The sequence below is a fragment of the Homarus americanus genome, unplaced genomic scaffold, assembly GCF_018991925.1.
Source record: "Homarus americanus isolate GMGI-L3 unplaced genomic scaffold, GMGI_Hamer_2.0 scaffold49310, whole genome shotgun sequence".
Classification (NCBI taxonomy): domain Eukaryota; kingdom Metazoa; phylum Arthropoda; class Malacostraca; order Decapoda; family Nephropidae; genus Homarus; species Homarus americanus.
In genome coordinates this window covers 96354-120315 of record NW_024735038.1, presented here as the reverse complement: position 1 = coordinate 120315, position 23962 = coordinate 96354, and the positions used below count along the sequence as shown (strand labels likewise).

At 41.1% G+C, this 23962-nt stretch overlaps 1 protein-coding gene across 2 annotated transcripts; it reads right to left on the bottom strand.

Annotated features, from left to right (window-relative positions):
• Positions 1-1761: 1761 nt before the first annotated feature.
• Positions 1762-17386, bottom strand: LOC121870758 (alkaline phosphatase-like). Of its 2 annotated transcripts, none has more exons than XM_042372701.1 (13): positions 17184-17386; positions 13209-13366; positions 13022-13175; positions 10771-10875; positions 10502-10617; positions 9789-9981; positions 8424-8590; positions 7969-8167; positions 7723-7856; positions 7167-7365; positions 6959-7056; positions 4072-4195; positions 1762-2310 (listed from the first exon to the last, which is right to left on the bottom strand). In XM_042372701.1, the coding sequence occupies exons 3-13, from the start codon at positions 13119-13121 to the stop codon at positions 1847-1849; spliced, it is 1899 nt and encodes a 632-aa protein (XP_042228635.1). In that variant the 5' UTR covers positions 13122-13175; positions 13209-13366; positions 17184-17386; the 3' UTR covers positions 1762-1846. The 2 variants fall into 2 exon arrangements, with proteins under 2 accessions (XP_042228635.1, XP_042228636.1); XM_042372702.1 differs by having other exon boundaries at positions 13242-13366.
• Between the last annotated feature and the right edge of the window lie 6576 nt (positions 17387-23962).

Sequence of the window (23962 nt, the reverse complement as noted above, 5' to 3'; positions counted from 1 at the left end):
GCTGTCCCCAGGTTTCCGCCATGTTTACCCGAGGTTATACTCCTCACTTAAAGAGTCAGTAGTCTCCTCGTAGTTTGGTAGGTTGGTTGGGTATGAGAAGTTTTTTTTTTTTTTTTGTATTTTAGGTGTGTCTTACTTAAATTTGACTTCCATTTTCGTGCAAATTAGCAGTTTCTGTTAAAAATTAAAGTGTTCATTTTGGGGGGCAAAAACCGCTAATTTGCCGAAGACACGAATGTCAGACTTGAGTAAAACACACCGAAAACGGCAAAATAAATATTTTCGTACTAAAACCCGAGGACAGCCAATGGACGAATGTTTACCAAATCTTCAAACCAACACAATGCCCCATTGAAAAACTCTTACAATAATTTCCGGAAATGTGGTCTTCAGGATGCTAAATTACTGATCCAATCTACAAATAAATAACCTTAATGTAACAGTACATTTGCACAAGTAGAAATTTAACTATTTGAATAAATCATAAATAAATCATACCGTAAATATGAAGAACAGCGGGCGAAGGCGTCGATCTGCAGAGTTAGTCTACCGCCCAAGTCTTGTGTCTAAATAAGTACTTCCGGGCTTCGGCGAGAAACACCTCGTTACAAGGAATATCTAATAAGGAAGTGCAACTGACACACATTCCCATTATTCTCAGAGAGGTCCCAAATTTTTTTACTACAGCGCCACCTGTTACTGAGAAAGTGTACTGCTCAAGAGAGATCATATAGAGAAATGATTGGGTAAACTAAAGTAAAAATAAATAAAAATACTCATAGAAAACGGGTCCAAGAACAGTCATAGAAAACGTCTATTGGTTCATCATTAACTATTTTTGTCATAGCTACAGCCATATATATATATATATATATATATATATATATATATATATATATATATATATATATATATATATATATATATATATATATATATATATATTTGTATGAGTGTGAGTATAGATATAGAAATAAGTGGATATCATGTAGTATATAAATATAATATAGATAACAAGCAATAAAAGTTTGTAAGAGCAGAGGAAGTGTATTTAACAAGAGAATTGAGATAATCAGTGGAAATGGAATTATTTTGTTTTATAATTTAGTATCCTAATAATAGCCTACTTGAGTCATTTAATATTTTATGAATTCAAGGCATGTCCTGCAGTGAATACTCTGTAGTGGATTCCTCCCCTACAAACGCTGTTTGTCGCTGCGTAGCCGACCCCACGAATTCCCCAGTGTATGCCTCGTGGTCTAGGTCAACCAGCGCCGCCCACGGAGCGGGGGTCAACTACTAAGCCACGCCTACCCCCACTATTTAGGACCTGACCTCGTGGTGATCTCACTCTTTCTACCTACACCAACCATCCAGCAACACCACCTCCTCCGCCTGCCTGGGGGTCCTCGCTCCCGCCGGCGAGCATGGCGACCCACAAGCTGTCCTTCTCTGAGCACCCTCACCAACCAGCTCTCTCTACATCACGCTTGTAACCATGCTGCCTTCCCAGCACCAAGCTGCATTGTACATCCAATACAACATGTATACAGAGAGCACATTGTGAGTTTCCATTCTCCATCCCATCCTGAGTGTGAACACCAAACATCTCATGTCCCACAACTCTCCCCTACAATTGTTACATTCTCAAACTATATATTGACTGTCGGTTTATTGTTCACGGCTGTCAATTTCATAACTTATGTCAATCATTTCCGTTAGCATGAACGAACAGTTATTTTAGATCGTCATTCGATATGTGTTCTGTCATTCGGTTATGAAATTTGTCAAATAGATATATAACAATGTCTCAACGTATATGTGAAAAGGTGTATTGTATCCATATTTATAGTACGACACACCCATTAATTACATGGGCCTGTGAGCCTAGTAACAATAAGGACAGCACAATTAAATAACTATTGGTGATGATTGACACCCCTCCACTCCTTTTACTCTTCAACTCCTTTGGGTGGGGGTAGGCTTGGGTATCCGCCGCCTCCACTGTGGCTGTATTCATTTCATCATCCTCCTCCTCCTCCATCTCTGCAGTAACCTCTTCCAATTTTGTGCCAGTGTCTTCTGAGATGGGGTGGGTCATGTTGATATCATCCTCTTCGGGAACTTCAGGATGGCTGTGGTCATCTGAGTAGGTGTCACCACTGTCAACAGACTCATATACATCTTGGGGAAGGTTGTCCAGTGGGCGGTGACAGTTATCCTTGTATGGCCCAATACAGGCAGCATATGCCATGACATGAGCCACATAGGTCTGTTCGTGTGAGCGGTGGAAAAGGTGGCTCATCGGACCTGTCAACCAGAAATGCATTTTTATGCATGTATCACACATGATGGCCTACAATATGACTATCCTGTAATTAGATACATGAAATAAGGAGATTGTGGTGGGAATATTGAGTAGGGTAGACTCAATATAAAAGTTTGTGGAAACAAATGGTAGAGGTCTTTATGAGCCAGGCTGCTGATGATGTAATCACAATTGATTTACTAATATGAAGGATTCATACAAAAATCAAGCGATGCTGCATAAAGTAAACTAATTGTAAGGAGTTAAAAGACAGGGTATAATGAGGAACTGAAATGAAGTGAAAAATTTGCATTCCAAACTGCAAAGTACTTCTGTAATTGTTGTTTAGGTCTAAGTTTCTCATATGTAAAATTTGGAAACTGTAATGTAAAAGACAATAAACAGAGCACTGGTAAACTGAAATTGCTGTACAGTATTGAGGCAATACATGTATCCCCCAATTTATAATGACCCAGTTTACAATAAACCAATGAATTGGTTAGGTTTTAAAACCTTTTCGCAATTTACGTTAGGCAAATTTCTCGATAATGGTCCTGTCAAGAGGCTTATTTCGTTGATGCAGAAAGTAAACATTGGGGAAGGGCATCTCACCCTTTGTTTCAAGGAGACCATTCCTGCCCTTGCTCACGTAACCAATATTATTGTTATTTATAGTTACGTAACCTTATGATCGCTGTGATATTTGCCATTTATCGGCGAGAGGAAAATACTATCATTCAGATTTTGCTCTGTTTTAGTGACTGTGAAGTGATTAAAGGCGTTTATTGTAAGGCGTTTCAGATGCACGGAATTGTTAACTTTGAAAATGGCTAGCAAGCATCCTGCGGAGTCTCCACCTCTAGGAAAGCCAAAACTTCAAGAAAGACCGTGTCTCTGGAGATGAATTCAGACATTGTTAAGCGGCAAGTTTGTTATTATTAATGTGGTAAATGTTGTTTATAATTGTATTTATTTATTTAATTGGTGTTGTAGAATAGCTTTTTCTGTGATAAATGTCTGTGTAAGACAGGCCAGGAACGTATCCCATTGAAACCCAGGTTAAAAGGCTCCCGATTTACATTAATTCAATTACAATTAGGGTTTCCAGGAATGCAACCCTACTGTAAATCATGGAATACCTGTATAAAGAAATATTCAAGAATTTCATTAGTGTGGACCGATGTGAAAGTTTCACCAGTCAGGAAGGCAATAGAGAATGGTATTCCTGGTACTGACTGACACAGTTAAGAAAACCTGAACTAATATGGTGTTTGTAAGACTTACACTCCTAATGCAAAAATTAAATGGTCTGGAAATCACATTGCGTAAACCAAGGATGCATATAAAGAAGATTTCAAAATTTCCTGGCTCTACACTTTATCCTCTAGGCAAACTTGGGTGCAATAAAACTATGGGAAGTACTGCAAACAATTTGGTGGGCAAGATGATTTCACTGACCTTAAAGGTAAAAAAATGGACACAGTCCCATTGGAACAAAACTACCAGGGTAACTGCACATCTCCTATACATATAGAGTTCACCAGTTTTAAGTGTTGGATGGAATGAATACACAAGGGGTGGTACACACACACAGTGAGAGGTAGATGGAAACAGTGGGTAGAAAATGATAGTGCCTGGCGTAATAATCCTTGACGTGACAGTGCCTGGCGTAATAATCCCCGATGTGACAGTGCCTGGCATAATAATGCTCTAAGGGACAGTGCTTGGTGTATTAATACTAAAAATAACAGCGTCTGTTATACCTGCTGCATAAACAGCTACGTCTTCACCTCCATGGGTCTCCTCCCCTTCTACCATGGGCACAGCAGCCAGTGATTCATAGTCCTTATGGCCTGTGTCCACACCTGTCAAGTTAGGCCTCACCACCTGCAATTAACACTCGTATAATAAATAGTGAGGCTCAACCATATCTATGTCTCGCCCAGTAAATTGTTTCTCTTAAATTTTTGTCCTTAACCATTAATATATCCTTAAGGATGGCGTCCGGCTGAAGCATAAAATTCGTTAGTAATTGATCAATTAATATAAATTTCTTGTCAGCATTAAGGACACTAGATACATTGTTGCTATACCCCTGAATCGGTTCTGCCTAATCCCTAATCCTGATTTTTCCCTTTTATTCAATCAATTATCAAAATCCTACTTCTCCATAACTTTTCGCTAGATTACATGGAAAATTATGTGGAATATAGGTACAGTAATTTACTCCTCTTGAATGTAACATATAGATATCTCTGGTTATCGCTTTTATTTTGGGCGCATGAATTTTTTCTTAACTTACCATTTTTCCTCCAAATATTTATAAAGATAAATCAGCAAATAATAAACCAAGTCAAATATAAAAAAAAATATATATATGTTCAGCAATGCACAATACGTTATTCTACTACTTAGTTTTTGTTTTATTAGAATCCGCTCATAAATGGCCGAGCCTTAGGGATTTGAAGGTTAGAAAAACTCGTTTTGAGATACGGGCCGAGAAGGGTGGAGAGAGAGCAACCGATGGTCGAATCTCTACTCTCACTCTCGCTTCTTTGAATCTTTTGTGGGTGACTGCTGTGTACAAGACTCTGGTGACTGGTCCTGCTGCTAGCTAGCTGAGAAAGGTACCAGATACTGATATTTACCAAGCGATTGGTATTACTTTACACCAAAATATCATAATAAATACTTTCTCCAGATTTTGCTACGTAAACTGAAAGACCCTCTAAGAGTCTAAATGAAGGGGATTTAGAACAACCATACAGAGCTACACAAATATTACTGTTATATATATGTATGTTTATATGCTGCCTTTATTGAATATATATATTATATATTTACTTCATTTTTAGTCCATATAACACGCGGACTTTGAACATATAATCAACGACCTCACCAGCAAGGAATCGAACCCTCGACCTACTGGGTGGGAATAGGGAACGCTTACCGGCTAACTCACAAGGACACAAGTGTCTTTGTGGGTTGGCCGGTAAGCGTTCCCTAGTCCCACCCAGGAGGTCGAGGGTTCGATTCCTTGCTGGTGAGGTCATTGATTATAAATTATATATTATGTTACTTCTTACCAAAGTCAGAAAGTGTTTAGGCTTGTGTAAACACGAACTGTGTTAGGCACGTTGTAACCAAGAACAGAGAATAAACGCCCAGCCAGACAGACCATGTGCTTGTCATTCTCCCATTAAATAACGCAAGATACTACAATTACGAATTATGCAATCACAATACGTCAACAGATAGCCATAGGCAACAGCTTTCCTCAGGAATTTTTCAGAATATTTTCATAATTTTCCGATTCTCATCAAATTTTCAGCCGGACGCTCCCCTTTACCATTAACGCCCTGAACCATTAATATGTCCTTAACCATTAATGTCTCTTAGTAATTACCTTGTCCATCATTAATAATCTCACATTTAGTTTCTAAACCATTAATATCTCTGTTAAGGTACGGTCACACTAGAGTTTTCGGTGCAATAAATCCACGATAGCATTTCATCTACAGGCAATAAGTCAATGGTACGATCCACACACTGGTCACACTGGCGAAAGGAACCATCGGCCAGGCGCCAAGCTCGTGCGGCTAGTTTGAGCTGAAAAGCAGGATGGCTTCGTTGTATGTTTCTATGGCAGCATGAACCACTTTAGTGAGATGTGTGGTCTTGTTAGAGAAGACCAAGACGAAAAAGAAACGATTGTGGGTAGCAGTATCTATCACGGAAATATGGTGTGCGTTTGTAGCACCCAAGCTATTGTGGGGTACGTGATGTTGGTTCACGCTCAGGATATGATGAATATACAATGCAACTTGGTGCTGGGAAGGCAGCATGGTTAAAAGCGTTGAGTGGAGAGAGCTGGTTGGTGAGGGTGCTCAGAGGAGGACCAGCTTGTGGGTCGCCATGCTTGCCGGCGGGAGCGAGGGCCGCCAGGCAGGAGGAGGAGGAGGTGTTGCTTGCTGGTTGGTGTAGGTCGAAAGAGAGGTAGGTCACCATGAGGTCAGGTCTTATATAGCGGGGGTAGGCGTGGCTTAATAGTTGACCTCCGTCATATAAGGCGGCGCTGGTTGACCTAGACCACGAGGCATACATTGGGGAATTCGCGGGGTCGGCTACTCAGCGACAAACAGCGTTTGTAGGGGAGGTATCCACTACACTATATATATGTTTACAAAAGTGACGCAAGTACTCTCGAGTGAAATAAAATTCCCGTCGTGATGTATTCTTATTATTTTTTATTTACTATGGCAATTTTGTTCGTGTTTTGTTTTTGAAATATACTTTTTATATTTTTTGTACATTTTAGCATTAATACGAAAAAATAAGAACGGTGTAAATTTTATTAATACAATAGACTCTCTACAGCAAATTTCAACCCGCCGTACCTTGGATTTTTAAACGCTCTGCATCATCCCACTTTCGACAACAAATAAGTGGTCGCCGTAGACACACCTTGAGGCGTTGGTTGAAAAATCAATGCCATGGTGTAATTATTCTGGGTAGAAACTCTAGCGTGACTGCAGATTTACACATCAATGTCTCATTTACAGTACTTATTAAAGTATCTTTCATCCACTAATGTCTCTCACCCCCATTAATGGTAAACAGTACAATGGTGATTCGCCACAACATGAATACCTTGTGTCCATCCCAGGTATAGTTGTAGCCTTGACCATTTGCAAACATCAGGGTTGTGAAGGGCAGCCCATCAGTCACCTGGTCGTTGTAAACTATACCTGTTGATACAGTCATATTTGAGTATATATTTAATTACACACCTGTCAACCCAAAGTTACAAAGTTCAACCTGCGACTGGCTTGGCCTGGGAAGGCTAGGTGACACTTACCCAGGATATCATTGCCTCTGGGAGGATACCCGGCCATGGTCAGGGTGTGGGAATGGTCTGCAGTCACTAGCACCAGTGTGTCTTCCAGGTCGACCATATCCAACGCTGCCTGCATTGTTTCGTCCAACTCCACCACCTCTTCCACTGCCCTCCTGGCATGAGTATCATGTAGGCTCCGGTCTATCATACCTCCCTCAACCTGTGGTGACAGTGATGGGTCATTTCTTATAAATATAAATATATATATATATATATATATATATATATATATATATATATATATATATATATATATATATATATATATATATATTATATATATATCACTGAGCATTACATCAGTGTACTGTATGTCATTACGAAAGAAATACCTAAATATGTATCACAATGTTACTGAACATCAGTGTGCATCATCAACAAACATCTCTGCATGTCATTGTATTTCACCATACAGTACCTGTATATCATTAATTATTTTTTCACATTGCTGTAAAAAGTTACTATACATCATTGTGCATCACTATATTTATAATGATAAACACTCTGCATCACTCACTAGTAGGAAGAAACCTTGGGAGCTTTTCTTCAGGATTCTGAGTGCTGTCTGCACCATCTCTTTCAGTCTTGGTGTCCCCGCTGGCGCAGGGTCTCGGTCCACCACGTAGGGTGTGTGACGCTCTCCAAACAGTCCTGTGATGCCAAAGAGAGAGTGAGGAAGTGTGATATCTGGGAGAGAGTGAGAACGAGACACCTGGAAAACAGAGAGAGAGAGATTTGCCAGACTAGTATTCATGTAACACACCCATGAGGTAGTCAGTGGTGTTAGGGTTCAGGTCTAGCAGCTGTTGGGTGTTGGTGACATAGGCGTGTGTGGCACCTCTTGCCTCCTTGTCAGCAGCCCATTCCTCCACAAGGTTCCTGCCATCCGTCCTGGGACATTCGAGCTTCACCTCCTGCAGTGGTGTTGCCCCCAGCTCCTGCCGTCCTCCCCCCATGATCACCTGAAGCAGAACGAGAAGTGTAATATAAGTATCTCGTTTGACACTGTGAAGGATGTGCCTTACCTGGCCTTATTGATAATGGCTTTTGAGTGTGTGGAATCCTGCTTCAAACATGGGTTAAATAATACAATCAATGAGTGAATATTGGTCATGATAATTCTTTTGACTTACGGACTGGTATCATTAGCGCGCACGCACGCACGCACACGCACACACACACACACGTGCGTGCACACACACCCACCCACCCACCTACCTTCAAGTTACGTGCAGGTTCGTCCTCCACCAGCTGACGTGCAATATCTTTGCATTGTGTCACGTTTTCCTGGATCATCTTTGTGTCGCACTGCCAGTAACGGTCGGCGGACTTGGCATAAAGCGCGGCAGGTGTGGCATGAGTTACCTGAGTCGTCGTCACCAAACCTGCAACACAACACCTGTGATAATCGTTAAAGCTAACAGCACAACTGTCATGATCATTACAGTTAACACCATACCTGCATCATCATAGATGGTTGGTTCATACAAAATTTAACTTGGAAAATATTAGCATTTGTAAAAATATGTACAGCTGAAGTAGTCGTCTCTGAAAGCCCTGTATCCTTGCCACCATCCTACCACCCAACTGTATCCTTGCCACCATCCTACCACCCAACTGTATCATTGCCACCATCCTACCATCCACCTCTATCCTTGCCACCATCCTACCACTCACCTGTATCTTTGCCACCATCCTACCACCCACCTCTATCCTTGCCATCATCCTACCACCCAACTGTATCCTTGCCACCATCCTACCACCCACCTGTATCCTTGCCACCATCCTACCACACACCTGTATCCTTGCCATCCTACCACCCAGCACTGCTTATCCTTACCATCCTACCACCCAACTGTATCCTTGCCACCATCTACCACCCACCTGTATCCTTGCCACCCATCCTACCACACACCTGTATCATACACCATCCCTACCATCCACACCTCTATCACCCACTTACCATCCTACCCACCCAACTTTCAGCCATCCTTACCACCATCCTACCACCCACCTGCTTATCCTTGCCACCATCCTACCCACCCAACTGTATCCTTGCCCATATCCCCTGCCCATCCCACCTCTATCTGCCCTTGCCATCCTACCACCCCAACTGTCCTTGCCCCACCATCCTGCCACCACCTGTATCCTTGCCACCATCCTGCCACCCAACTGCTTATCCTTGCCGCCATCCTACCATCCACCTCTATCCTTGCCTGTCCTACCACCCAACTGTATCATGCCATCCCTACACACCTGCATCCTTGCCACCATCCTACCACACACCTATCCCTTGCCACCATCCTACCCCAACTGTATCCTTGCCACCATCCTACCACCCACCTGTATCCTTGCCACCATCCTACCACCCAACTGTATCCTTGCCACCATCCTACCACCCACCTGTATCCTTGCCATCATCCTACCACCCACCTCTATCCTTACCACCATTCTACCACCCACCTGTATCCTTGCCACCATTCTACCACACACCTGTATCCTTACCACCATCCTACCACACACCTGTATCCTTACCACCATTCTACCACCCACCTGTATCCTTGCCACCATCCTACCACACACCTGTATCCATGCCGGCGTCCTGAGCCCACTTGAGGATTGAGTCCAGTCTGTTCTCAGGCAGGAGGGAGGCATCACAATCCTTGTAATGTACGTCACCACTTACGCCTACGGTCCCCTTGTTGGCCTTCACGCCAGTCAGGTAAGCTGTGCCTGTACCTGCGCTGTCTGGCACCTGTCTGTCCAAGTTGTATGTCTACCGGCCAAACGTTGCTGAGGTTAGTGCCTTAAAAATTTATAAGGTAGATGCACAAATTTATTGAGTGAAATCGTCTCGGAAGTTCATGTTGATTCATGTTAACAAAGTGCAGATATATCATGATAGACAGTGCAGGTATACGAACAATATACAGTGCACACAAAAAAACAAAAAATCTGCCCATTTTATCACTGATACAATATGACACAATGGACAAACAATTCTGATCACTATTTGTGATTCCTTGACAACCGAACCGAATCTGCTGCACATTGTGTTCATTTCAAAACACATCGGATCCAGATGGGCAGATATTTTTTATGTGTACAGTATTGTGCATAGGCAGTGTACCCCTGTAGGTATACTGACAACGATGAACAGCAAGTCGATTCAACCAAGAATAGCCCCAACAAAAGCCCCACCATGTACTAGATTACAAGTCTAAGGGTTGACATGTTGGTGTATATGACTATCCATTAATATAAAATTTAATATGTTATTGTTACAGCTGACTCACCTTGATCAGACCAACATTAGGAAACCTCTCCCACACCAGGTGACCCTCTTCACCTGACACACCTTTCTTCTGACCCTTGAAGATACGCCCAACCGTCGACACCGTGATTCCCATACCTGAAAAAACTTTAATATACACCTTCCTTCCTTCCACACACCTGTCAGATCAGATCCACCCACACACACCCACACCCACACCCACACACACACACACACACACCCCTACCTGACGCCTATGACAAATCACCACATAGGTACACCACTACTCACCATCACCCAGGAAGAACAACACATTCTTAGCCCTGCCGGTGTTCTTAGGTCGTTCCAGAGCATCGTTAATCTCTTGCCTCATTTTTTCGAACCAGAAGCTCGTCTCTGCAAGGGGGAGGCCAAATTACTGCTGGAACTGAACTGAGCTGAACTGAGCTGAACTGAACTGAACTGAAATGCGTCTATTGGTTTGCCTGAAGAGTGCGGGGAGATATGATAGAAGTATTTAAGTGGGTGAAAGGAATCAATAAAGGGGATATAGATAAAGTTCTTACAATATCCGAGCAGGATAGGACTCGGAGCAACGGATTCAAGTTGGATAAGTTTAGGTTTAGGAGGGAGATAGGAAGAAACTGGTTCACAAATAGGGTGGTGGACGAGTGGAACAAGCTTAGCAGCTTTGTAGTAAGTGCGGGAACTCTGGAAAGTTTCAAAAGGAGGCTGGATAGATTCATGGATGATAGAGAGTGGTAGTAACTCTCGACAGGACCTGCCATGCACAGGCCAACCGGCCTATTGCAGATTCCTTATTTTCTTATGTTCTTATGTTCTTATATTGTTGGACGAACCTGCTTGCTTGTTGGGACTATTAATTATATATGCTGATGTTGTTTATGGGGACTGCCTGTTTACGAGGCTTGCTAGTTTATGGGATTTGTTTGTTTACGGGACTTGCTTAATTATGGGACTTTTTGTTTACGGTGCCTACTGGAATAACTAGTTTAATAGGACAAGGTTTAAGCAATTGAGCACAATATCATCGGAGTCATTGTACTAAGGGGGTGAAATTATTGTACTCATGGAGGGAGAAGTTATTGTACTCAAGGGATGAAGTTATTGTAGTCAAAGGGATGAAGTTATTGTACTCATGGAGGGAGAAGTTATTGTACTCAAGGGATGAAGTTATTGTAGTCAAAGGGATGAAGTTATTGTACTCAAAGAGATGAAGTTATTGTACTCAAAGAGATGAAGTTATTGTAGTCAAAGGGATGAAGTTATTGTACTCAAAGGGATGAAGTTATTGTACTCAAAGGGATGAAGTTATTGTACTCAAAGGGATGAAGTAATTGTACTCAAAGAGGGAGAAGTTATTGTACTCAAGGGATGAAGTTATTGTAGTCAAAGGGATGAAGTTATTGTACTCATGGAGGGAGAAGTTATTGTACTCAAGGGATGAAGTTATTGTAGTCAAAGGGATGAAGTTATTGTGCTCAAAGGGATGAAGTTATTGTACTCAAAGGGATGAAGTTATTGTACTCAAAGGGATGAAGTTATTGTACTCAAAGGGATGAAGTAATTGTACTCAAAGAGGGAGAAGTTATTGTACTCAAGGGATGAAGTTATTGTAGTCAAAGGGATGAAGTTATTGTACTCATGGAGGGAGAAGTTATTGTACTCAAGGGATGAAGTTATTGTAGTCAAAGGGATGAAGTTATTGTACTCAAAGGGATGAAGTTATTGTACTCAAAGGGATGAAGTTATTGTACTCAAAGGGATGAAGTTATTGTACTCAAAGGGATGAAGTTATTGTACTCAAAGGGATGAAGTTACTGTACTCATGGAGGGAGAAGTTATTGTACTCAAAGAGATGAAGTTATTGTACTCAAAGGGATGAAGTTATTGTACTCAAAGGGATGAAGTAATTGTACTCAAAGAGGGAGAAGTCATTGTACTCAAGGGATGAAGTTATTGTAGTCAAAGGGATGAAGTTATTGTAGTCAAAGGGATGAAGTTATTGTACTCATGGAGGGAGAAGTTATTGTACTCAAAGAGGGAGAAGTTATTGTACTCAAAGGGATGAAGTTATTGTACTCAAAGGGATGAAGTTATTGTACTCAAAGAGGGAGAAGTTATTGTACTCAAAGGGATGAATTTATTGTACTCAACGGGATGAAGTTATTGTACTCATGGAGGGAGAAGTTATTGTACTCAAAGGGGGGAAGTTATTGTACTCAAGACGATGAAGTTATATGAAGTTATTGTACACAAAGGGATGAAGTTATTGTACTCAAAATAATGAAGTTATTGTACTCATGGATGAGAAGTTATTGTACTCAAGGAGGTGAAGTTATTGTACTCAAGGAGGTGATGTTATTGTACTCAAAGAGGGAAAAGTTATTGTACTCAAATAGGGAAAAGTTATTGTACTCTAGAAGTCATCATTATCCAAAGTGTTAATTAAAGTCATCGTTCTCAAGAGAGTTTTAATGGGGGGACCTCTATAAGTTTAAGGTTAGTTACTTTTCCTTACCTGTTTCCCGGGCATTAGGAGATGGGAAAATGACGGCAGATGTTGAGAGAGTGAGAACCAACACCATCACCAAGCAGCTCTTACACCTTCCACCCACCATGGTAAGAGTCGGTATGGTTTTGTTTTGTTTTTTTAGTGTCTTAAATTCTTCCACCTTCGTCGCCTCCTACGGTAATGACTCTTCCACCTTCGTCGCCTCCTACGGTAATGACTCTTCCACCTTCGTCGCCTCCTACGGTAATGACTCTTCCACCTTCGTCGCCTCCTACGGTAATGACTCTTCCACCTTCGTCGCCTCCTACTGTAATGACTCTTCCACCTTCGTCAACCTCCCACGAAGATCGTCTGAAAAGATGGAACCGTGATTTATCTCATTGTCACCTGGGGGATGGTTAGGTTAGGTTTGGTTGGCTCCTCTGTATCACCTCACATCACCCTTTCTACCCTTACAACACCTCCCTTCTTTCCCTCCTTCACCTTCACTCCTTACCCCCCATTACTACACACCTCCCCCCCTCCCCTTCCCTACCTCTCACACCCTCCACCTCTACCATCACACACCTCCTCCCCCATCACCACTACATACTGTACATCCCCACCTTCCCCCCCCCCTGTGTGTGTGTGTGTGTGTGTGTGTGTGTGTGTGTTTAAGTGAATTTATTTAACACAGCTTCTCTTACAATATAACATTAAATGCATCATTGATATGAAACCTGTCAAACATCATTCGTTCTCTTCTCTTTTTTTGGCTCAAGGAAATAAAGGCAAAAATAACTTCATAAAATCCGATCATGGTAAAAATAAAAAAATAATAATAAATAACAATTATAATAAAGAAAATATAATAATACTAATACTAATAATACTAATACTACTATTACTAATAATAATAAAGAGCACAACAAAAATCAAGAGAGAGAAGCACCCGAAACCTTGCAATTGTGTGTAAATGAGGCAGAGAGTCAAATCAGCAACCTGGGACTTGGTCACATTTTTTCGTGATGCCATATGGCAGCAGGGTCTACCATTAGACAATACATTATGCTTCCAATATCTTCCCAGGTGGTAGATATCGTCTATACTGTTTATATCGTATATACAGTAGTGTTTGTATCGCTGAAATTATCTACAAAGTTGCACGTAAATCGAGCAGTGGTCCCTCCCACCCTGCTATATGACAGTAAACATGGGTTACATGCAGGAGGTACCTCAATGCACTTGAAAACTTTCACCAACATAGTCTTCTCGCTGACACCAACTGTAGGAGCATCTAGGCTACCATTATCCATGAATAACTACACTGGACTGGCCATGTTACCCGCATGGACGACAGTAGACTGACAAAGCAGCTACTGTGTACAATCACCCAACGAATAGTAAATGTAACGCTGGTGGGCAACTGAAAAGGTATAAGGATAGTCTTAAGACATCTGAAAAGAGTGCTAAATCGACCCCCTCACCTTGGAGACGATTACTCCACACCGTAACTCTAGGAGGAGGTGTCAATACTTTCGAGTTAGCCCGACTGCATGCCGAGGCAGACAAGCGCCAACGTCGGAAGGATGCTGCCACCGCCTCTCCCGCACTAGATGTAGCCCCCCCCACATGTGCAACATCTGTGAACGACCCTGCCGGTTCCGTACTGGCCCCTTTAGTCACCCCAGAACTCACCAACCTAGATGATATCCCGAATAACTCATATCATTGTATCATAGCTGGATGATCGTCATACTCGATTTCGAGTGACAGCAAAGTAGTAATAGTAGTGTTTCCATCGTCTATAGTGTTTACAAGTGATCGCGGGCCCTTTGTCCCCGGTTAAAGTTTGAACGCTAGTGCTTGGCTACCGCACAACCGCCGTCCGGCTGACAGCGTACAGCGACAAAATGGTTAATCAATGCCTTCCTAAAGAAACCATCGACATGGGACCAGGTTTGTTCCACTCTACGAAGTTTTTGCGATTTTCCACCAAGTTTGATGAAAAATCTTTGTGCTGTTTCGGCTGCCCAGAACAGACACATGGCTATTCCTATACAGTAGTATATTAGATATCGTCTATAAAAACAAATGAAGGTGTTGAAAAATGATGACATTCTACTAGCTAGAGGGTCGTATAGGGTAGAATCCAACTTGAGGTAGAATGACTGGAGAGAGAGAGAGGTAGAATGAGGAGTGAAAGAGAGGTAAAATGACTGGAGTGTGAAAGAGGTAGAATAATTGAGTGAGAGAGATGTAGAATGGCTGGAGTGAGAGACGTAGAATGGCTGGAGTGAGAGAGAGGTAGAATGACTGGACTGAGAGAGAATTAAGAGGAAGGTTGATGGGTTAAACGAGGTTGATGAAGCGGAACACGTGAATAAAGATTAATACTCCTAATTTTCACCTGATGATTAAACACCCTAACTTTATCTGGGGGAAGGGGGGTTAGGGGAGGGGGGTTAGATCAGGTTAGGTTGGCATTACGTTGCTTAATCATCAGGTGAAATAAGCTGGGGTGCTTAATCTTCATGTTACCCATTGCAGCAGCCATATTTGTCCAGACAGATCCACTGTACACACACACATATTCATATTTCCCAAGCTCACCTATGCCTCCCCCACCTGGTCTTCCTCCCTAAATGCCACACAATGCAAACACCTAGAAAAAGTGCAAAAGAGGGCATGAAAGATTATTCTCTCCCCTTCCTACTACAAATATCAAGAATCGCTCAACACACTGACCCTCTCGGCTCTCAGTGACCATCACTACGACATCATCTGCAAATTTGGGGAGAAGCTTCTGCACCATCCTCGACACCGGCTCCTACTACCACCCGAGGTCCCTCGTCCGAGAAGTGCTGCTCGACACCACAACCGCATACAGCCCATACGAGCACGTACTGATCGCTATAAGAACAGCCCAGTCCCAACCATTGTAAAAATTATCAATAACTTGCAATCAACCAGTGTATTCACTCCCAGTAAATCTTACCTTTTTGCACTGTCACTATGTTGAAATGCCCTGTAGTTTGACCTTCTCCCCACCTCGTCATTATACATCATATTTATATCACTTATGTTACCTGTATATTATTAGTCAATGAGTGACCCATTTCCCAATTATGCAACTGTATATTTCCAGCCTTACGGCTGCCATGCTCTTTCAACAAACAGTTAATTATTATTATTACTATTATTATTATTACTATTATTATTATTACTATTATTATTATTATTATTACACACAAACAACCTTGTTTACGTCTTCCAGGATAATGTATTCGTGGTTGTGAGCGTCCATGGCGTACTGAGAAATTTATATTGTTTTTCAAAGGACGCTCGCCATGTCCTTACTAATACTATATTGTACAGCGACAGGACATACTCGCTTCAGGATATACTCGCTTCAGGATATACTCGCTTCAGGATATACTCGCTTCAGGACATACTTGCTTCAGGACACACATGCTTCAGGATATACTTGCTTCAGGACATACATGCTTCACGACCTACTGTACATGCTTCAGGACATACCTGTTTCAGGACACACTTGCTTCAGGATATACTTGCTTCAGGACATACTTGCTTCAGTACACTTATGCTTCAGGATATACTTGCTTCAGGACATACTTGCTTCAGGACATACTTGCTTCTGTACAGACTTGCTTCTGGACATGCTTGCTTCAATAACATACTTGCTTCAGCACATACATACTTCAGGACATACTTGATTCGGGATATACTTGCTTCAGGATATACTTGCTTCAGTACATACTTGTTTCAGGACATAAATTCTTCAGGACATACATGCTTCAGTACATACATACTTGAGGACATACTTGATTCGGGATATACTTGCTTCAGGACATACTTGCTTCAGTACATACATACTTGAGGACATACTTGATTCGGGATATACTTGCTTCAGGACATACTTGCTTCAGTACATACTTGTTTCAGGACATACTTGCTTCAGGACATAATTGCTTCAGGACAAGCTTTAGTACAGATTTGCTTCAAGACAAACTTGATTCAGGACATACTTGCTTCAGGACATACTTGCTTCAGGACATACCTGCTTCAGTACATACTTGCTTCAGGATATACTTGCGTCAGCACATACATACTTCAGGACATACACAATTAGAAATACCACAACTCAGAATGGACCCACAATACTCACTTTTCAGAGCAGATAAGAATTATGGTCAACTGGCTCTCCTTATCAACTTGACCACAGGGGCATGATGATAAACCCAAGCAGGTTGGAAGAGTACTTCGGTGGCGGATCACGAATGACGTACTGCACAGGAGATGATATTTGTGACGCGACCTCCACCCTGTTTCTGAAGGCGCTCAGGGGATACTGCAAGGTGGCGGCTTAATGCAATTCAACATGGTTACGTAATACGTGATACAATAAAGATGAGGGTAACAACAATATACAAGCTTTTTTGTGGGGGGGGGGAGTATGTATATTATGTATGTTGTATGTATACCATGTATGTACTCTATTTATATACATTACTTCTCTAGTTAGCAGCGTGTGGCAATGCCCCTGTTTCATGTCACCACACGCTTAGATAAATGTGCCTGGCGACATCTGGAAGCTGCTAACGTACCACTTACCATATGTCGCCTGAGAGGTCAGAGAGAGGTCAGTTGACCCCTATAGGAGTGTAAGGACTACCTGCGCTTGTGAGCGCACTCCTGTATATTTCCGTTAATAAGAACCTACAGAACTCTACAGGTGTTTATGTTCACCCCTGTAGTTAGAACCAAGTACCCCGAACATCTCCAGGGGGGCTTTACTAGAGCAATATCGCCATGCTCTTCATGTTGTTACGGTTAGCACGCCATGCTCTTCACGGTGTTACGATTAACACAGCGACAAGTTCACCAGAAAGACAAGTTCATCACAATGTCATGTTTATCACGCCTCCATGTCCACCGATAGTTACCTCACCACCACATTACATTCAACACCAAACCGCCACGTCTCCCACACCACCACATCCACCACACTCACCACATCATCACACCGTCACGTTCACTAACTCAATATATAAAAGCAAACGAATTAGTAATGAGATCGTTCAGTGACGGCGTTTACTATTGGTCGTATGCAAATGAAGGAGTAATGATAGGCCCAATAAAAACTGCTGACGTAATGAGGGAATGACCAAAGTTTAAATCATACCTGAACACTACTCTGAAATTCCGTCTGTGAATTTGGGTCACTAGAGTTCCCCCCCCCCCCAAAAAAAAAAAATCATCCACAATCTAGGCCATTTTGAATTGTGAAACAAATATCCAAGAGTGACGACCATTTTGCTTTGAACATCTGACACTATAATCTGAAAATGGCCACTATCTTGCAGAATGGTGGCCAAACTGAACACATTGTCATCATGATCGCTGTTACTGTCATCATCATAGTTATCACCCTTTAAATCAGGTCATATTTCAATTACCATCTAATTTTACGTCTGACCTGTATAGCATCGACTCAGGTCCACCGATAGGTTGACAACAAATTATAGGGGTGGATGTATTTTGGGTCACGTAGCCTTATCATGCCCCGTTGACAACACAAACCTATGGCCACACACACCTACGGTCACACCCCATCATATATTAATACTCAACACATATCCTGCCATCGTGAACATTATTATAAGACTTGTGAACGTTAGGTAGTAGGCAGCTACCAAACAGGGAGGTACTACCGTCAGGGAAGATATTGGAAGTATAATGTATTGTCGAAACTCTAATGGAAGACCCTGCTGCCATATGGCATTACGAAAATTGTGACCTAGTCCCAGGTTGCTGATCTGACTTTCTTCCTCATTTACACACAATTGCAGGGTCTCAATTGTTTCTCTTACAATTGACAACACAACATACATATATGGTGTCTCACTCTTGATCTCTTTTCATTTTATTATTATTATTATTATTATTATTATTACATTTTCGCCCCCCAGGCCCAGATGTGGGTCAGTGACCTGTGCCCAGGGGGGCTAATTTCAGAAAAAAATAAATAAATAAAATAAAATACTGAAACGATGTGAATGAAAGGTATAGCACTAGACGCCCCATTCATAGTTGTATGTATGGTTTCCATTATGTTACTGTATGGTTGTGTACCCGATGCCTCTCCACCATGGTGTTGAGAGAGGCTAAAAAAAATCCCTTAAATGTGACGGATCACGTGAAGATTAGCCCCTCCAGCTTATCTCACCTGATGATTAAACACCCTAACGTTACCTGTGGGCTAGATTAGATTTAGGGTGTTTAATCATCAGGTAAAATCAAGATCGGGTGCCTAATCTTCATGTGGCATAATATTACATACAACTATAATACTGAACTCCATGATACAACTCTTTGTCTGCGTTACAGTCGGTATGTAAAGCAGGGTTTGTGTATAACTCGTTCAGGAATTCCTTTTTCACCCGGAAGTAAATAACCGGTGGAGCACAAAACTCGACATCCGGCACACTTTACACTTCACCAGAATTTCCAGACTACACAGCAACGTACAAGCCAAACAAAACCTTAAAATAATACAGTTAAAACTTCACCTCAGGTTCAGTCAAACACAACTTTTTAAAAATCTCGAAAAAATATTACCTTTTTCGTGGGGGTAGGGGGGTGGAATAATGAGGATATGCGAGTCGATTAGAAAAGGGAAAAATCTCCATGTGGGATTGTTTAACCTTCACCACTTGCTGTTAAGCCTGGTGAGGGGTGGGGAGGAAAGGGGGAGGTCAGTGAGGGCAAGGGGGAGGTCAGTGAGGGCAAGGGAGAGGGAAATGAGGGACGTAAAGGGTAAGGGATGTGAGAGAGGGAAAGTAATTTGAGAGGGGAGATGAGTAATGTCACTGGTTGAGCACCCCAAGGCTCAGTACTTGGACAATTATTATTTATTATATATTTAAACGACATAGATATTGAATTGTAACAGTTTATTTAGCCAGAAAAATACAGATACAGAGTGGATAATAATAACAATATTAACATGGCTGAGCCAGTTGAGAATCTGAGCTCTCTTTGAGGCACCTGATATATACTATATATTTATCTCAAGGAAGTATTATGTAACATTTAGTATCATCTGGAATAGTACAATAGCATGGTAGTAATAAGAACATCTCATAGTGTTACCGCGGTTATCACTTCAATATTTATTTATTTTATTATTTATTATTTTTATTTTTTTATTTATTTTATTTTTTATTTTTGTTTTATTTATCTATACATACATATACACATACCTATACATACACACACACACACACACACACATATATATATATATATATATATATATATATATATATATATATATATATATATATATATATATATATATATATATATATATATATATATATATATATAAATATATATATATATATATATATATATATAACACATATATATATATATATATATATATATATATAATATATATACATATACATATAATATATATATATATATATATATATATAATATATATATATATATATATATATATATATATATATATATATATATATAATATATATATATATATATATATATATATATAATATATATATATACACATACACACATATACACACATATATAAATATAAACACATACATACACATATACACACACACACACATACATACACACACATATACATATAATTGGAATGGAATTTAAACATAAGTATAATGGGAGCAGTACAACCTGGGTTGTGCAGTAATAAGGTTGAACAAGAGGACAGAGCTTTCAGAATTATGTCTAGTTGGCAATTATGTGTATGCAATGGTAATTACTTACTTATTTACATGATAATTTCGATAAAACGGATTTGGTTGTACAATAAAGCAGGTACTGTAAATATATTAAGTGTTACAAGAAATATTAATACTTTTTTAGAGATGATTTAAAGGAAGGAGCGTAGTCTTTGCTCGGATGGGTGGGGTAAGTTGTTCCACACCTTCACACCATGATATTTTGGAGGTCTGGGACTGAGATGAGCGCATGGGGGTTGGTCTTAGTAGTTCTGGGTGCCTCAAGTTGTATCTCTGATTATTCCGGAACTGGAAGTAATTATTGTCAAGCAAATGATTGATAGATTTGTAAACAAAGAGGCACAGCAGTAAGTGTTAATATCTTCGAATTTTAAAAATTTCAATAAAGCAAATTTTTCGTTAGTGTCATCTGTTTTTCAAGTAGGTCATTGTCCGTACAACTCTCTTTTTGTGCAGTAACCAGAGATTGTGTTTTTGAAGAGCCAGAGGCCCCCATAGTGAGTGACAGTGTATCAGGTGTTGGTAAACAAGATCATGATAGATTTCTTTCATTGCTGTGAGAGTGAGTGACTGTCGAGTGTGATACATGATACGCACTGTTTATTGATTTTACTGTGAATGGCTTGTATGTGGTTTCTCCAGTTAAGTTTCTCATCAACAATAACTCCGAGGAATTTAGTATTTTTTTTGCATTTGAGGACTATATTACCAAGGTACAGGGGTTCAAGTCTGGAGGTAAGTTTTTCTTCTGTGAAAGATTGAGTAGTGGGTTTTCTCAAGATTTAGGGTCAGTTTATTACGTATTACAGGTCCCGACTTAAGTTAATTCAGTGTTCATAGTTCTCATCAAGGAATGGAGGTCTGAGTTGCTGGCATAGAGATTACTATCGTCTGCAAATAAGTTGTATTTATGAGTGGGCTGGCGTGGACTATGTCGTTTATGTACAACAAAAACAGTACTGGACCGAGAATTGAACCTTGGGGGACTCCATACAAGATAGGCGAGGAGTCAGATTGGTGGTTATTATAACAGACATACTGCATCCTGTTGGACAGATATGAGGTAAACCAATTGTGGGACAGGCCCTTAACGCCGTAATGTTCAAGCTTTGAAAGTAGGAGTAGACAGAAACATAAGTAAATTTGCTGATGACATTAAAATAGGACGTGTAATTAATTCTGACAAGGACTCCCCACAAAATTACAGGAAGATCTAAAAAAAAATTCGAGTGGTCTGAAAAATGGCAGATGAAATTTAATGTGGACAAATGGAAAGAACTTAGTCTACGAGATGTAATCAGAGAAACCAGTTACCAGATGAACAACGAGGTTATAGAAATCCGACTGTGAGAAAGATTGAGGAGTAATGATAAGTAGGGATCTTAAACCTAGTAAATAATGTGTATTTACTCGAAACAAGGCCAACAAAGTACTTGGGTTCATACAAAGGAATGTTAGTTACAAGACTATAGCGAGGAGAATGACAAGACTAATCCCGGGCATTAGGAACCTTGAGTACAGAGACAGGTTAAAGCATCTTAATCTGCATTCCCTCGAGAGACGTAGAGTGAGGGGGCGATATGATCGAGGTGTATAAATGGAAGTCGGCTAAACAAAGGTGAGATAACAAATGTACTCAAAGTATCCAACCAGGGGCGAACTCGTAACAATGGTTTTAAATCAGAAAAAAATAGATTTAGGCGCGAGATAGGTAACATTGGTTTCGAAATAGAGTAGTGGAAGAATGGAAAAAATTACCAAACCTCATCATTAACTCGAATACGCTGGATAGCTTCAAACATAGGTTGAATGGATATATAAGCGATAGGGTGTTGGGTGTAAATGGGATCGCCTAGTATGGGCCAATAGGCCCACTGCAGTTTCCTCCATTCTTACATTCTTATGAGCAGAGGGGGAATGATAGATGAGGTGAAGGAAGGATAGTGAAAGAAAGGGGATACAGGACAGGGAAGGGAGTGGAGGACAGGTAGGGGGAAGGGAGTGGAGGACAGGTAGGAGAGGGAGCGAAGGACAGGTAGGAGAAAAGGAAGGAAGGAGAAGTGAAGGAAGGAGAAGGGGAAGGAAGGAGAAGGGGAAGGAAGGAGAAGGGGACGGAAGGAGAAAAGGGAAAAAGAAATGGAAGGGAGGAGGAGGGGGGAGGGAAGGAGAACGGGCAGGAAAATGAGAGAGGAGGAGAAAGAGAGGGAGGAAAAGGAAAGGGAAAAGGAAGGAGAAAAATTAAAAGGTAAGGTAGGGGAGGAGAAAGAAGAATAAAACCCACATCATTTTCCTCCTCCATTTACAGTAACTAGGCCAGACTTTGATGAGAGGACCGCCACCCATAACACTCCACCAAACACTTATGACTCGACACGACATCACTCCTCATACGCACCTGAACTGGCCAACCTCCACAGCGCCTGCCACGTGGAAGAGGGATCACGTTATCACACACAGATCCAGGTGAGACAGATATATGTTCCATAATTGGAGGATATCTACCAATCAGGCGGACTATTGGGGATATAGCTAAGATCACCTCTAAGATTCCCCAAAGATATGTTTCACCTGATATTAATCAACCTAACTTTACCTGAGGGTTTAGGTTAGGTCTACGATGGCTAATACAATGTTAGTTTTTTTGTCCTTCGCGAATTGGTTTATACTGTCAGTGGGTGTCGTTTAGCAGAGAGAGAGAGAGAGAGAGAGAGAGAGAGAGAGAGAGAGAGAGAGAGAGAGAGAGAGAGAGAGAGAGAGAGAGAGAGAGAGAGAGAGAGAGAGAGAGAGAGAGAGAGAGGAGAGAGAGAGAGAGAAGGAGAGAGAGAGAGAGAGAGAGAGAGAGAGAGAGAGAGAGAGAGAGAGAGAGGGAAAAAGTAGAGTAGACAAGGAAGAAGAGATCATAAGGAGAGAGTTTTAAGAGGAAAGAAAGAATTAGTAATGGACCTTCTTTGTCTTGTGTAAGAAGGAAGAGAAGGGGAGAGGGGAGGAGGGATGGGCGGAGGGAGAAGGGGGAAAGGGGGAAGGGTGGGAGAGAAGGAAAGGAGAGGGAGGGATATGAAAATGAAGAGGGGTGTAAGGAGGGAGGAATAAGACAGAGAAAGTAGGAGAAGGAGGAGGAAGGGAGGGAAGGAATTTCTGGGAGCGG

Coding starts and splice junctions, on each gene's coding strand:
- LOC121870758 (XM_042372701.1), bottom strand. CDS start 13,121: ATGGTGGGTGGAAGGTGTAAGAGCTGCTTGGTGATGGTGTTGGTTCTC. Junction 8,168..8,423: donor AACCTGCACGTAACTTGAAG/GTAGGTGGGTGG, acceptor GTTCTGCTTCAG/GTGATCATGGGGGGAGGACG. Junction 7,057..7,166: donor CAGAGGCAATGATATCCTGG/GTAAGTGTCACC, acceptor CTGTATCAACAG/GTATAGTTTACAACGACCAG.